Raw genomic sequence first — 16111 nt, forward strand, 5'->3', positions numbered from 1 at the left:
TACATACGTGAAGCAGGTGAGTGAGTGGGTTTTGGATGGTGAGGGAGGTAACCTCAACCTTCCCGCTGGGAGCCTGTAAAAATAGGCCCTTGACTGGAGGTGCTAAGTGACAGTTGGCTGAGCTGCAGTTTCTTCACCTCCCGAGGCTCCCGGCTGCCTTGAGGATCATTATCCAGGCTGCCCTCGGTGCTCCATCCAGCCTGGTTGGACCCGTTGTACTTTGTACTTCTGCCTCTGTGTGTGTCAATCTGAACAGGATTTTCTTTTCATGACTTTGTCTCTACTCCTCCTGCTTCTTCTGTCCATTCCCTTTCTGTTCTTCTTCCCCCCTGCAACTCCTTTCTTCTTTCCCTTTTTTGTTTTTATTGTAGGCTGAAAAAAAAGCTCAACACTTAATTACCCGCTGGCTTCATTTGGGGTGATTATGTGGCCATCCTCTTGCCCACCGAATCTAACCCATCTGCAGTGTATATACGTACCTGCGGGCGGATGTGTGTGTTCGAGAGGGTGGTTGACCCTGCTGCTGTAGATTCTGTATATTACTGCAGGAGGGGGTAGCAGTGGCCGCTCTGGCCATATGAAGAGTTCAGATGCAAAACCCCCTAACTCCATTTCTGAAGACCTGCACTTTTATATTTTTAGAGAACCCCATTGTTGGTTTGGTTTACATTCATGCACTTGATAATACATATAAATAGTTATATTACATAAATAAAATAAAAAATATCAAATTTTGATAGCTTTGTATTAAATAAAAATGAATTAAGATTATTTTCTGAAAAGGCACTTAGGGTTTTTTGCATCTGAACTCTTTATATACTGTATATACAGTAGGCGGGTCTGAACCTGCTGTAGTGTAGACCTGTGGCCATATACAGTACAGTAAATAACTGCAGGTGGAGGTAGTATAGTAGTCCCTGCTGTCATAAGCCCATATGCATACGACATAATCCACTCGCCTCTCTGAGGTTCACTGTGGCCGAGGCTGACCCTGCTGCTGTATAACTACAGGAGGGGTGCTGCTGTCTCACTATGGCGGCTGACCCTGCTGCCCATAGACATATATAACTCCAGGAGGAGGTATGTATTAAGTTCATTATGTCTAATTGTTTAGCTTACGGTGTTACTTCCGTCTTCATCAGAGGGTCACTGTGATGTTGATGAGTGACGTGCGTTTAACATCACAGTGACCCTCTGATGAAGACGGAAGTAACACTGTCGAAACATGTCAGGTAAAAGATAAACCTTTTACATGTCTTAAGGCAAAAGAAAATCCTAAGTTTTCCAGGAGGAGGTGGTGTTGACTCTGTGGTCCGATATATATAACTGCAGGTGGGATGGTGGTGACTCTGTGGTCCGATATATATAACTACAGGAGGAGATGGTGTTGACTCTGTGGTCCGATATGTATAACTACAGGTGGGGTGGTGTTGACTCTGTGGTCCGATATGTATAACTGCAGGTGGGATGGTGGTGACTCTGTGGTCCGATATATATAACTACAGGAGGAGATGGTGTTGACCCTGCTGCCATATATAACACTATACAGTATATAAATACATATTTATATAACTGCAGGCAGAGGTGGTGAGTCTGTCCTCCATATTTATTGCAGACGGGGGTGGTGGTGACTGTCGTCCGTATAACCGGTATACGTATATGGGTAGATGACGGATAGGCAGCAAAAAACATTTTTTTCACAAAACATTGTTTATGAGGGGGGAAAGTATATGTCTACGTAGTGCAGCAATTAATCTTTCAAAAAATCCAAGTGGTCACAATGTTGGTCTATTCATTGATTATTTATTTACGTTGATAAAGCAATTTGCTGAAAATATGTCCTTTGGTGTGACGTTAAGAAATAAATATATTAAGTAATGTAGAAATGGCTTGATGGAGTTTTATGAACATTGTTACACTCTTCATATTTATTGCAATTTTTTAAAGTCTTAATTTAATGAGAAATTACCATTTAAGTATTTTTTTCCCCATTAGATGTGAGATTATTAGAAACCTTCGAGGAAAAACAGGGATATCTTTATGTTCAAAATTGTCCGAATTTATACTAACTTTTCAGGGACGATAATTTGTTCTTCCCTAATGCAATATTCAGTGTTAATCAAACATATTGTTTAGCTCAAACAAATATTTGAGCATTTAAAACATGTCACACCGTAGGACATTCATGTCACGCTAAAGGACAGAAATGCAAAACTGAGCCAGAAACAAATATATCAACATGATTGTTTTGTCTTTTGATCATAATATAATGTTGTAGTCAATACGGACCTATACTTTACACTTATAAGTCTTTGAATCGTCGATTATTAGCCTATCGTAACTCTTAATGACAGCAATGCGGTCATTGAATGTAACCTGCAGAGCTCATTAGACTCATACTGAAGGGTGACCTTGGCATGACCATCACACTTTTGTAGGTACTATGACTGTCACACCATTGAACCTGTAGTGTGTAGTGGCCAGTGCCTGTTTGGTATCTCAAGCTGGACAGCACATTTATGCTGTATATTGAGCTCTCCACAGCATACTTTATTCATCTATACTCCTCTATATACTCTCTCACTGATCTTTCCTTCACTGTTACCGTTATATTTTATGGTTTCAAAGCACCATTAATGACATTTTATATCATTTGACAGTATCTAAAATCAACAGCAAATATTCATCAACAATGCAAAATATCTAATCCATTGGTGTGACCTGTTTGTCCTTTGGTGTGATACTCCAAAGTGTCACACCATAGGACTTTTACCATCACACCATAGGACTTTTACCATCACACCATAGGACTTTTGAGCTTTTGAGTTAATTTAAAGCCATGTCGTTGCCAACTGAAATACAATTTCACCTTTAGTAAGATGCATTTTCATACATCTACATAAGAAAAAAATATGAAAAATATTCACTATTGTCAAAATGTATTTTATGGCTGTCACACCAAAGGACTACAAAACTAATACATTTGTGGTAGCAAAACATAATTGATTGACTGAAGAACTCTGAGAGAAAAATCTAAAATCCACCCTTGCCATTGGCTTCTTAAGGGTCTAAAGTCACAATTTATGTACCGCTGGAGCTTCAACAATAGATAATTATCCACAGAATTAACCAAAAAAATGATGTCACACCACAGGACATTATTTTCTGCGACAAAGTTTCATAAGTCCATACGGTCTCAGAAAAACAGGAAAAAAATTAAGCATTGCCACTTGCTAAAATAGACACCTTGAAAAACATGCCAGGGTTGTTTAGACAAATGACTGAGCTTTGATTATTTATTTAAAAATGTTTTAATATGGAGAACCAGGCTTGCCTCAGTCACACCATAGGACAAATGTGACATTTGACTCAAAATTAAGTATACTTATTTAAGCTCTGGATTTATTACACATTACTTTTTCACAACAACGACATTAGTTTAAAGCATTGACAATTTTGAAAGCATCAATTTACTTAATTTTAAGAGCCTGCGACAGCAAAATTTACACGTCACGTCATCTACCCATATAACTGCAGGAGGGGGTGGTGATGACCCTGCTGCTCATATGCATATCGTTGATGTCTGGCAGAAATGAAAAAAATATATAAATCAATACACTTCGTCCATTTACACGAGTGTATGAGTTTAATACATGATTTAAACGCCACTTTTATTTTACTGATGAAATGTTTATTTAGAAAATGTTTTTTTTTTTAAGACATAACAAGTGGATATACAAGGTTTTGCTGGAGGTGATCCTGCTGTCACATATAGTATAACTGCAGGCGGGGGTGGTAATGACTCTCTTGGCTCAGTGCTCACTATGGCCAAGTCCCACCCTGCTGCCCATATCCAAGATATAATGCAGGCGGGGGTGGTGGCGAGTGGCAACACAGCATGCCCACATATCCAGTATATATACTGCAGGCAGGGGTGGTGGCAGCACACACAGGCCCACATATCCAATATATAAACTGCAGGCGGGGGGTGGTGGGGACCATGTTGTTTGACCCTGATGCCCATGTCCAGTATATATACTGCAGGCGGGGGTGGTGGCGACACAAGCATGCCCACATATCCAATATATATGCTGCAGGCGGGGGGTGGTGGGGACCATGTTGTCTGACCCTGGCTGCTGCCCATGTCCAGTATATATACTGCAGGCGGGGGTGGTGGCGACACACGCTTGGCTCCGAATGACTCGGCTCCCTCACACAGAGGACAGCGGAGCCATTAAAAGACACTCGAGTCGCATCAAACTACCGCAAGTAATTAGCTCTGAGCCACACGCCCCATTAAGCTATCGGAGGGAGGAGGAGATGATGGTGAGGTGGCGGGAGGGCGGGGATGGTGGCAGGCGTGTGGGGGCACTCAGATTATTTTCTTTCTTTTTTTTTTGGTGTGGTGGCAGCATTGCGGTGAGTGGCAACTTTTTTTTTCTTGAAATGCAATGCATGATATCCTGTCCTGCCTGTCCTCAATTAAGCCTCCCGGACATCCAGACTCCAGGGCGATGGCTTTGCTCTGAGAGGTTTTTTTTATTTTTTTAATTAGGAAAGGGAGGATGTCTCTTCATTCCACTCACTCATTCGTTTTTCTTCTTCTTTAGACAGTGAAGGTCATTAGTTGGAGAAGACTTCCAACTGTGTGTGTGTCACAGCGTCCTAGGATCTCATATCCTGCTAAGTCAGTGGCTCTCAAACTTTTTTGAGTAAAAGCCCCCTGGAGCGCCCCCTGGAATGCCCCCTTGACCTCACCATACGCTTGCCAATGCCCCCCTGTATATATATATATATATAAAAAAAAAATAGACTAATGCCCTCAATGACCACTAACTAAGCATTGTCCCCTCTCAGCTATATCCTTCTCAACACCCCTCTAGGGCAGTGGTTCTCAACTGGAACAGTCTTGGGACCCAGCATTTTCTACTCTCATTCGGTCGCGACCAATTTTTTTTGCGTTCAAGTCAATTCAAAGCAATTCTCAAAATGTAACCAAGACTCGAATGACTGGTTGCACGCTATCTATCTCGCATAAGCATTCAGATTGTATCTATGATGACAGATGACACAGAGTTCACTAGCCTATCAAAATAAAAGTTGTAAATTGTTTCAGGAAAAGTTGGATTTTTTTTTTTTTAAATTACATTTTTTTTACACTAAGGCTCCGCGACCCATCCATGACCCCTCCGCGACCCACTTTTGGGTCGCGACCCACCAGTTGGGAAACACTGCTCTAGGGTTCCCCAATGCCCCCCTGGGGGGCTGTAGAGCCCCCATTGAGGAACATTATGCTAAGTCATGTGTTGAGGCTCTGCAGCAAATGCTGACTGACCTTCCCATCGGTGTGATACGTGACTGGCCGGCTCTGGCTGCTTGTGTGTGTGTGTGTGTGTGTGTGTGTGTGTGTGTGTGTGTGTGTGTGTGTGTGTGTGTGTGTGTGTGTGTGTGTGTGTGTGTGGTGTTTACCAGTCTCCTCGAGGCGTGACGCGCCTTATATTGAATTATTAATGTATAATAATGCCTCTGACATAGGGATGATAAAGAGGAGAACGATCTCTATTCTGCTGTTTACACGCTTCATTAAGGAGTTTATTGATATTTAAGGATTTACGGCGGCGGCGCCCCCAAACTTCAATTACAGGTGTAAAATACAGTCCACCCCTCGCATTGTGTCCCCCGCCGCGCTCGCCGCGCTCGCCTCACTGCACCAAAAACCCAGCCATCATGGTGATTTAATAGAGCAATCAAGGCACTGTCAAAAATGATTGATGGGCCTCCCTCACCGGCCCGGCGTGAGATTGTCCGCCCCAACTGCAGCAGACAAATATTCGCCGCGAGATGTCTGTTTGGCCGCGCAACGCGCGTGCGTGGCCCAGCAGCCTCGCTGATAGATCACCCGTGCCAGTGTCTCACATTTAACCTTGAATCACTCTTACACCCAGTTTTAGTCTCTGCTCTCTGCTCCGCATCTCTCTCTCTCTCTCTCTCTCTCTCTCTCTCTCTCTCTCTCTGCACTCGCATGCAAATAGATTTGGTTGAGGCCTCAGATTGCAAGCATGGCAAGGTGTTGTTGTTGTTGTTGCTGTGCTTAGTGCTTTTCCCCGCCGGCTTGCCTGTAGGGGGTGAGACTTTCTCTTCTCTTTTCCGCTGCATCTATACAGTACCTCTTCACTCCTCTTCCTTTCCTTTACGGCTCTCTAGAAGCTCATGTACAGGGTAGAGCAGGGGCGTAAAGTATACCCCCGCAGCCCCCGCGAGGCAGGGGGGCCCACACGAGGCAGGGGGGCCCATACGAGGCAGGGGGCTCATTTACATGAAGAATTGGGCCCTCTCCACATGATATTAGGCCCTCTTTTTTCGTTCGGGGGCCCATTCTCTGTAGCTTGCGCTTGGGGGCCTGAAGTACTTGTGTTACGCCAGTGGGTCAGAGGGCTGCCAGGAGCTGCCTTTGATTTTCAGGCTGTAATTTCCTCTGCAGCTCTCTGCGACACCAGCTCTAGCTGTTTTGTCGTAATTGAGATGTGATGATGTGTGATATAGATAGTAGTTTTTGTCGTAATTGAGTACAGAATGTGATATAGACATACCAGGCCTACATAGCACATTGTTAAATTAACCAATTATATCAGCGCCCGTGTTTTTCTTCGAACAAGTGTGTGATCCACACTGAATACATGTTTTTTTTTTAATGCAAATTATGGTTTTGCACCATTAGGCTTTTAATTTGTGTTTGTATCCATGGCTTCCATAGTCTTATTTGTTTGTGTCTTCAGGTTTTTCAGATTGGTGTCTTTCTCTGTAATTGCTGTCTCACTCTATACATCATTCCAAGAACAGTATTAAACATTGTGTTGCCTTTTCACTGATCACAAAGTAAAAGAATAACTACAGTGAAAATTCCTCTAAATTCCTTATTTGTTGTGAATTTGTAATGCATACTGTTGATAATGACCGCTGTGTGTTTAGTTGTGTATAGCTATAGCTAAATTCTTATGTCAGTGCTCTCCTGTCGTGTCACAGGAGTGTACAGGAATGACTGATGGGCGCTTCAGAATCATTATTTCATTGTAGCTTTTGCACTTAGTTCCATTCAGAAGGCTGTACAGGCATTGCCTTTTCAGACTGCTTTCATTCTGTTAACATTATCGGAAAAAAGGGCTCACATTGTTGTCAAAATCCAAATTTAGTGAAAGGTTGTGTTAATGGCAGCTTGCGTGAATAATGTGATTCATATTCATTGTTCAGAATCACAGTGAGTGTTGAAGGTTTGTACATTACCTGGTTTGCTAGTTTTTTCATAAATGGTGGTGATGTACTTTAGTTTTGTCTGGCTGGTTGTTCCACTAAGAATGGCTCATTGTATTCAAGAACATAGTGCAGTGCAATGCTAGCTGAATTAAGCTGTTGTTTTTTTATATAAATGGTGGTTTAATTTCACAACAGTGAAAGCCAATATGTCGTATTAGGGTGCTGTGTCATTACCTTGCCTGTCAGCAATGGAGGTGAGGGCAGCGAGATGTGGACATCTTCGCTACAGGGGCCAGCTCGTTTTACGCGTGCCAAACCAAGGCGCTGTGGCAGAGGATTTCAGTGGGGGCAATATCAGCTCGTGTGGTCTACCAGAATGGAAATACATATGCACTTGTCAAGCATTGTTTCAGCATGGCTTTTAACTGATATTGTGAGCTCAGCCAACATAAAGTAAAAGTTAAGATTTAAAAGAAAGGCAATGCACATACAGTAAGTACAAAATTAAATATGAAAGTCATCTAAATAAAATAAGAAAGAATCTGAAAATATTTAGAGAGTAATTATCAAGTGAAAGCATATGAGGGCAGATGCTTTGGAAGCAGTTTTGGTCTGCCTGAGCAAGGGACTTGTACTGACCACAGTCATAATGTATTTGGTAGCCTCACACAGTCATAAAGTAGGTCGAATACAATGATTAAAAATGAAAAATACTGTATTTACGAGTGGTAAGTATAAAAGCAAAGCAATGGAATGAGCGGTGCGAGGATTGGAAATGTAGAGATGTGTTGGACACCAGGGGAAAATTAGCCATTGTGCTATAATCTGTAAAAAGTAAAAAGTAAAAGTAAAGCTAACCATTGAGGTCGCTACCAGACTAACCATCCTTGCCCTCTCCGTGTTAGGGCCCATGACACGGTGGGTGCAGTGGCTTTGGATTGCCATGGCAACGTTGCCTGCGCCACATCAACTGGAGGAATCAGACACAAAATGGTGGGCAGGGTCGGAGACTCCCCGATTATAGGTAGGCCTACTACTAACTGCTACTAAGTTGCCATTTCACTTTTATGCACCATTTCAACACAATGTACAGTATATTTTTATATTTTATATGTATTTGCAGCATTATTTATATGTAATTGCAGCATTATTTCAACACTTAAATTTAGTTGGCCCAAGTCTTTAAGTGTTGAATAATCACTGTAACATTTACTGTGACTTTAATGCTCCAGTTGTGCCTTTCACTGATACAGTACTGTATTGTGTGTGTGTTATCACTGTTTTAAATTGTAAACAAAGAAACAAAAACGGTCCCTAAATGTTATTTACATTTGCTGCAGTATAATAAAAGAATAGAGCCAGTGGATCACCAAATAGCATTGCAAGACTTGTGTTGAGAGTAGACCCAGCTGCACCTAAACCATGTGACTGTTTAAAATCCAAGGATCAGGAGCCTACGCTGACAACCAGAGTGGTGCTGTGTCCTGCACTGGCCATGGAGAATCAATCCTCAAAGTCACCTTGGCCAGACTAATACTCTTCCACGTCGAGCAAGGTACTGTTCAACATTCTACACTCCCCACTTATAAGATCTTTTTTCTGATCGTGTGTGTGTCTGTGTGTGTGTGTGTGTGTGTGTGTGCGTGTGCGTGTGCGTGTGTGTGTGTGTGTGTGTGTGTGTGTGTGTGTGTGTGTGTGTGTGTGTGTGTGTGTGTGTGTGTGTGTGTGTGTGTGCGCGTGCGTGTGTGTGCGTGCGCATTAGATTTGGCCATCCTGGATTAATGTAAATGAAAAAGCTGCCACGTACGGTAATCCTTCAGCCTGTGCGCGTTAATGCCAGGGGTTTCACTTAGACGAGGATCAACCTGTGATGATTTGCATATTAGAATGTGCTGGTTCAGACAATGTTTGAATCAAATATGCGGCGCTGTTCTTTGCCTTCCGACACCCCTATTGGCACCTCTGATGTGCATACATGTATTTCATCAATTATGAATGTCTTTACACTGGAATATCAGACGTACAATGTATAAAAGCTAGCGCCAGAGATGTATAAAGTATTATATTATATATTATTATATTATATTATATATTATTATTATTATTATATTATATTATATTATATGTAATTACAGCTCAAGTAATTTGATAGTAAATAGTTGAAAATAAATAATCATACGACCAGAATAAATATCAACACCACTAGTATTGTACTTACAGTACATCCATAACAGTACTTACATTCATAAATCTCTGGCTATCGCAATGCTGATTGCGAACAAAGTATTGATGCTGATTATGAATGTATGAATGTATTTAGGCTGGAATATCACATGTAATGTATAAGTCTATGGCAGTGCTGATTATGGTAGTGTTAATGGAGGGTAAACCACAGGATGGCCTTCCCATGCTGGTTCTGCAGATGTTGCACTAATGTGTGGGCCAAGGGCCATATGTGTGGAAAAAAACAACCCGTGGGAAAAAAATATCCACTCAACAAAAACATACTAGTTGAAACGAGAAGTTGCTGGTGATTGGAGACTCAAAATCAACAGCTTGGCCCCCTACCAGGTCTGGCATGCTGATGAGATGGTGAAGATGCATGCATCGAGGTCTAACCAGATGTTCTGAAGATGTTTAGAAGACCAAAATAGCATCCTCTGATGAGATCTCTAAAGCCATCTCAAGGGGACCTGTACTATTTCTTTTCTATTCAGTTAGGTCGCTTCTTCAACATGTCACATCTTTCAGCTGGTCAGACCTCTTATTTTGGTGCTGGTGTTTTTAGCTGTGGCTTTTTTTGGTAGCGTTATAATGATGGGCACTCTTGTCATATTGTATTTTTAAACGCAATGCAGTTTCAGGTCTCGTCTCTGTGTCTGACCTCTGCTGGACCTAAAGCAGGACTTTAAGACTTGTGTGTGCATTTTATACTTGATATTAATAAAGCTACAGGGTCATACCCATGTGGCTTCTACCACTACTTTGGTTTCTCTTATGGTTTCTTTGGTTGGGTGTCATCAGCGTACTTAAGCCAGCCAGTGTTCACAGCACTCAGCACGCCGCTTCCAACATTTCAGTCACTTTGCACATTATTCATTCTCTGCATTGTTTACCAGGTCCCTGAATGTTTCTGGCATTGTAAGCATGTTCCCATGTCTGTCATGTTCCTCGCACCCCTGCTTAGAAGTTGTTTTGGTGCCTGGCTGCATGGGCCTCATCACTGTTATGCCAATGTGGGCCTCTTGTGCTTTTGGTGAGTGGGCCCCATGGATGGAGGACGAGGTTGGTGATGAACTGGGTCCTTAATGGCATGTAATGAATAGCTTCTCCCTGAAAGATTATGTAAGAGTCATAGGATTCCCAAACACCCAGCGTACACATGCAGTATATAGTTCATTGAGATGAACTATATACACATACAGTTTATTATGAGGTAGCCCCGAACCCAAGCATTTGCTCATAGCCATAGCAGCGAACACTAAAAGAAACAAGAGTAGGTAGAATTTGAAAAATATGCTTACCTCGTAAATACTGCCCACTCCTGAGTGCAGAATGCACATTTAAGCTATTGCAGATGTATGTGGATGTTGAAGTAGAAAAAAAAACACTTCAATGTTGTGGTCATCTCCTATGTGTTTTGTAAAGATACGGTATATTCAAACATATGCACTCATACAAATCCATATAAATTCTGTCACAAATTGTGCTTGAAATGAGGCTTTTATATTTTAAGTTTTACAATCCGTTTAAGAGATATAATCATTTTTAAAACATGGTATGTGTTGTGCAGAACTTTTCAGTATTTCCAAGCGCTTTATGTCTTTAACGGCGAACTTGTCTTGCTTTGAGGCCCTTTATAGTTTGACACAAGACCACCATCAAGTCACTCCTATAGAACTGGTGAAAAGAAAAGAAAAGAAAAGAAAGAAAAGAAAAGGGAAGAAAAAAATGGTCCATCATTCATCCTGACAGTTCCATGGGAGAGCGGGGACAGGTGGCATTAAACTAACACAGGAAAAGCCAACAGAAGCATTGATCAGGAACACATCCGAATAGAGTGATAAAGCATCAGACACACTTGGCCAACTCAAAGGGGACACACAGACCGACCACATTACCCAGGCAGGCCCGTCATAACCAGGCAAGCAAACTAGGCAGTTGCCTAGGGCACCCAACTGAATCGGGCCCCCTGATAATGCATGGGTATCTTTTTGTAATGACAGCAGTGACAAGTTTGTGAGTGAGGCAGAACCTCCCTCCAAGTTCAATGATGGAAAAGGGCAATGATACGGCCATCAAAACCCCTCTTGAGGGAGCCCCCTCCTCAATAGTTTGAAGGGGGAAAAGGGGGGGGGGGGGGTAAGTCCCTCTTTGCCTAGGGCCCCCAAATACCTTGAAAAGGCCCTGTTACCCAGGCAGGGGAGAAGCGAACTGTGGCGACAGAGCAGCAGTCTATTGGCCCGCCCGAGGCGAGCCAGCGAGGGGGGCTTAAAAACATCTCTGGCCTGCCTCGGCCTCTGCCTGGCCGTGCTGCTCTGATAATCGCAATAAGAAATAGCACTATATGGCCAAGTTAAGTTTCCACATACAAAGAAGTTGTTGAAAGGATGTTTTCATGGTTGTGCTGTGCATGAAGTTTAATTATGCAAATGAGAAGGGAACAACAGACCATTTCCCATCAAAAGAGCATAAGCATTGAGCACAGCAAACGAAAGGCAAATGTTGAGAATGTTGAGTGCACTATGTAGTTAGATAAAAGAATAATATATGCACATGAGCATATGCTTGGACACAAACAATTTGTAATATATGTGCACACACTAATGAACACACGCACGCACGCACACACGCGCGCGCGCACACACACACACACACACACACACAAACACACACACATGCACAGACATATGCTCACACAAACTTTTAATAAATACCAGCACAGAATGTGTTATCCAATTAAAATGAACACAAAGGCAGCTTTGTATGCACATTATTGTACTGTCATCTCTGAATTGTTGGTGCCACACACACACACACACACACACACACACACACACACACACACACACACACACACACACACACACACACACACACACACACACACACACACACACACACACACACAGCACAAACAAAGGTATTGCTTTGGGTCCTCCCGATTCAGCAGGCAATTTAAAGCAATGCGTTCCGTACCCACAACCAAATCACCTATAGCTACTTGCCTGCCTGTGTAACTACTGATATGTTCTTTTTGCCCTTGGATCAGAGCAGAAGGGTACAGTGTTGCTCGGGCAGCTTGGAGTAGACTGACAATTATTTTATCCCTAACAATAGTTTCCCGAGCTTCTATGTGTAAACAAGGATGTCTTTGTGTTTGTTTTGATAAAGCACTTAGATATTACATTCCCCGGGAGGGGAAAAATATAATAGGAGTACTTCAACTGGGGACACTTTCAAATACACCGCAGTGTATTGTGTGCATAATGAGGTTTCAGGCCCGAAACCCTTAATACTATACATCTTTTTCCCTTCTTTTTTTCTGGCTCCGCACATGCATGTGTGGATAATATTATGACCCATTTCTCCCCTTAACCATCTGCTAGCGCCACTTCACTCGCAGCCCCTTGTTAGCGGAAGGAAATCCAGTGAGATGAAATGTGTGGGCACCAAATTAGTCAACCCAGGGGCCGTGTGTTTATTCACTCACGCCAGTCTGGCCTGCTGGCGCCCCCGTGTGTCCGTGTGTCTGGCCTGCCCGCGCCACAGTGTGTCCGTGTGTCTGTCCTGCTTGCGCCACCATGTGTCCATGTGTGTGTCTGATCTTGCTGCCTGGCCATCCCCATTGTGCTGCCTGCCAGCACCTTTAGCATTGCCCCTACAGTACTGTACTGTACTTGCTCCACACTTCAATGCGGAGTACAAGCGCCGCTGTTGTTTAACGATTTATTATTTTTTTTCAAATCATACAGTAAGCAACTCGTCCTTAATTTCATATTGTCAGCAGCACACACACACACACACACACACACACACACACACACACACACACACACACACACACACACTATGCATGCATATGTGCTTGCATACACATGCATGCACACACACACACACACACACACACACACACACACACACACACACACACACACACACACACACACACACACACACACACAAGCAATTCTATGTGTCCGACTGAGAGAGGCCTTAATGCAAAAGGAAGAGTGAATCGTTGACTGGGCTCTTGCCAATCATTTTAATTGGGGTGTGCAAGGGGGCGGCGCTGTGCTAACGGCCTCAGTAGTGGACTGATAATGAGGCTCGGAGATGAGGAAGGTCGACAGAAGCTATTGTTTTCACAGAGAGAGAGAGAGAGAGAGAGAGAGAGAGAGAGAGAGAGAGAGAGAGAGAGAGAGAGAGACTCTGCTGCTATAGTGCGAGATAAAATAAGAGAGAACGAGTAGCCCGTTTTCACACACAAGGTTATCTGTAGCATGTGATTAATAGAGAACAACACAAGATCCAAGTATGACTCCCTCCCCCCGGCATGCTTAAATAGACTTTACAATTTCTTTACCCAATGAAACGGCATGTCTTTGGTAAGCTGTCAGTTACCAAAAGGGGTGTCCAAATTAATTCTCTGTTGTGTAATCTGGTGTTTCGTTCCAACCCTTCACTATCATAAACCATTTTGTGTGCCCCATTGTTTGGACTACTTTTGTTTGCCCAGAAAATTGATTTTTTAAATGAATTTCCCTTTGAAATAACAAGGGCAGAGGCTTGTAAATTCACAAAACCGCAGTGCAAACATGGGAACAATCACTTTGATTTGCCAAGGACCTTGTTGAAGGCTTACTCTTGATAATGATGTGTGTTCTGCTCTGCCGTAATTATTTCTGCTTTAAGCAGCCCCTTTGCTCCAGCAACCATCCAAACCTATGCCGTTTTAATCAGGCAGCCTACTTTTCATATGCCCAGAGCCCCTAGCACCATGTGCTTCTTTCATGTTGATCCAGGAACATTTGTTGGCATCTGTGTACTTGTCCTTGCACGAGGCACAGTGCGAGAGATGAGTTGTTCTTACTCAATTGTGTGTCCTCCTCACTACATCATAGGTCCCTGACTAAGATGAGCTTACTTTTACAGATGAAGGCGCATATACTATGGCTGTCATTTCATTTCTTTTCATTTCATTTCAGCTGCCTATTCAAAATCACACTGAAAAAAACATGTCTTTGTAATGTATAACTTGTTGCATTGCACCATAATGATGTATAGAGCGCACACTCTGCCGGACGTAATGTGTTTTTCCCAGCATAACTTGCATAATTTTAAATCTACAGAAAGACGATAACCTGCCCACTCTGCTCCAGGTTCCACCATTGTTCAATTTTCACCTTCCAACGTTGATATTTACAAAATATTGAGTAGAATTAAATTGTATATGATATATTGTTACACTGACCAAAGTGTAAAATGAACACTATTTTTGAGTGGGATTAAATGTGGTCTGAAATATCGTTTATTTCAACCTGTAAGTGTTAAAACAACACTGCTGTTTTTCCTGTGTTCAGGTCGGGGGATCTCGGAGGCAGTTGAGAAGTCCCTGCAGCACATGGGGGAGCGAGTGCACGGTGGAGGCGGAGCCATAGCCGTGGGCCCCTCTGGCCAATGGGCCGCCAAGTTCACCACAGAGCGCATGCCCTGGGCCTGTATGGACGGGGAGGCCCTGCACTACGGCATGGAGCCCAAGGAGGAGAACCAGGAGGCGCCCTAGAGGAGAGGACAAGAGGGGAGGAGAGGAGAGGAGAGGAGAAGAGGGGAGGAGAGGGGAGGGGAGAGGAGAGGACAAGAGAGGACGGGAGAGGAGATGAGGAGCACCAGGAGGGGAGGGGAGAGGAGGGGAGAGGAGGAGAGGAGGAGCACCTTGAGGCGTTATAGAGGAGAGGAGAGGACAGGAGAGGAGAGGATAGGAGGGGAGGGGAGAGGAGAGGAGAGGAGAGGAGAGGAAAAGAGAGTAGAGTAGAGTAGTAGTAGAGTAGAGTAGAGTAACCAGTAGCTTACATAAATACACAAATAAACGAATGCCCACATGGACATTCGTTTATTTGTGTATTTATGTAAGCTACTGGATACCTGAATTTCCCCCTGGGGATTAATAAAGGAGAGGAGATGACAGGAGAGGGGAGAGGAGATTAGGAGCACCAGGAGGAGAGGAGAGGAGAGGAGAGGAGAGGAGACGAGAGGAGAGGAGAGGAGAGGAGAGGAGAGGAGAGGGGAGGGGAGGGGAGGGGAGAGGAGCACCGGGAGGCAATTTAGAGGAGAGGAGAGGAGAGGGGAGGGGAGGGGAGGGGAGAGGAGAGTAGGAGCACCAGGAGGCAATTTAGAGGGGAGGAGAGGAGAAGCACCAGGAGGAGTTATAGAGGAGAGGAGAGGAGAGGAGAGGGGAGGGAAGAGGAGGGGAGAGGAGCACCGGGAGGTGTGATAGAGGAGAAGAGAGGAGAGGAGAGGAGAAGAGAGGAGAGGAGAGGAGAGGAGAGGAGCACTGGGAGGTGTGATAGAGGAGAAGAGAGGAGAGGAGCACTGGGAGGTGTGATAGAGGAGAAGGGAGGAGAGGAGAGGAGGGGAGAGGAGCACCGGGAGGTGTGATAGAGGAGAAGAGAGGAGAGGAGAGGAGAGGAGAGGAGAGGAGAGGAGCACTGGGAGGTGTGATAGAGGAGAGGAGAGGAGAGGAGGAGAGGAGAGAGGAGCAGCGGGAGGTGTGATAGAGGAGAAGAGAGGAGAGGAGAGGAACGGAGCGGAGGGGACGGGAGAGGAGAAAAGAGGAGTCACATTTGCAATGGGAGCTAGT

The 16111-nt window shown here is 43.8% G+C and overlaps 1 protein-coding gene across 3 annotated transcripts in view; it reads left to right on the forward strand.

The window, feature by feature from the left end:
* si:dkey-103j14.5 (isoaspartyl peptidase/L-asparaginase) overlaps positions 1 to 15115 on the forward strand; it is a 37975-nt gene extending 22860 nt beyond the window's left edge. For all 3 annotated transcript variants that reach the window (XM_063192312.1, XM_063192310.1, XM_063192311.1), the window contains exons 5-7: positions 8157 to 8275; positions 8696 to 8806; positions 14835 to 15115. In XM_063192312.1, coding sequence (XP_063048382.1) covers positions 8157 to 8275; positions 8696 to 8806; positions 14835 to 15037 — 433 coding nt within the window. In that variant the 3' untranslated portion in view covers positions 15038 to 15115. The remainder of the gene's footprint in view (positions 1 to 8156; positions 8276 to 8695; positions 8807 to 14834) is intronic.
* The last annotated feature ends 996 nt before the right edge of the window (positions 15116 to 16111 follow it).

Source organism: Engraulis encrasicolus, chromosome 24 (assembly GCF_034702125.1).
Source record: "Engraulis encrasicolus isolate BLACKSEA-1 chromosome 24, IST_EnEncr_1.0, whole genome shotgun sequence".
Classification (NCBI taxonomy): domain Eukaryota; kingdom Metazoa; phylum Chordata; class Actinopteri; order Clupeiformes; family Engraulidae; genus Engraulis; species Engraulis encrasicolus.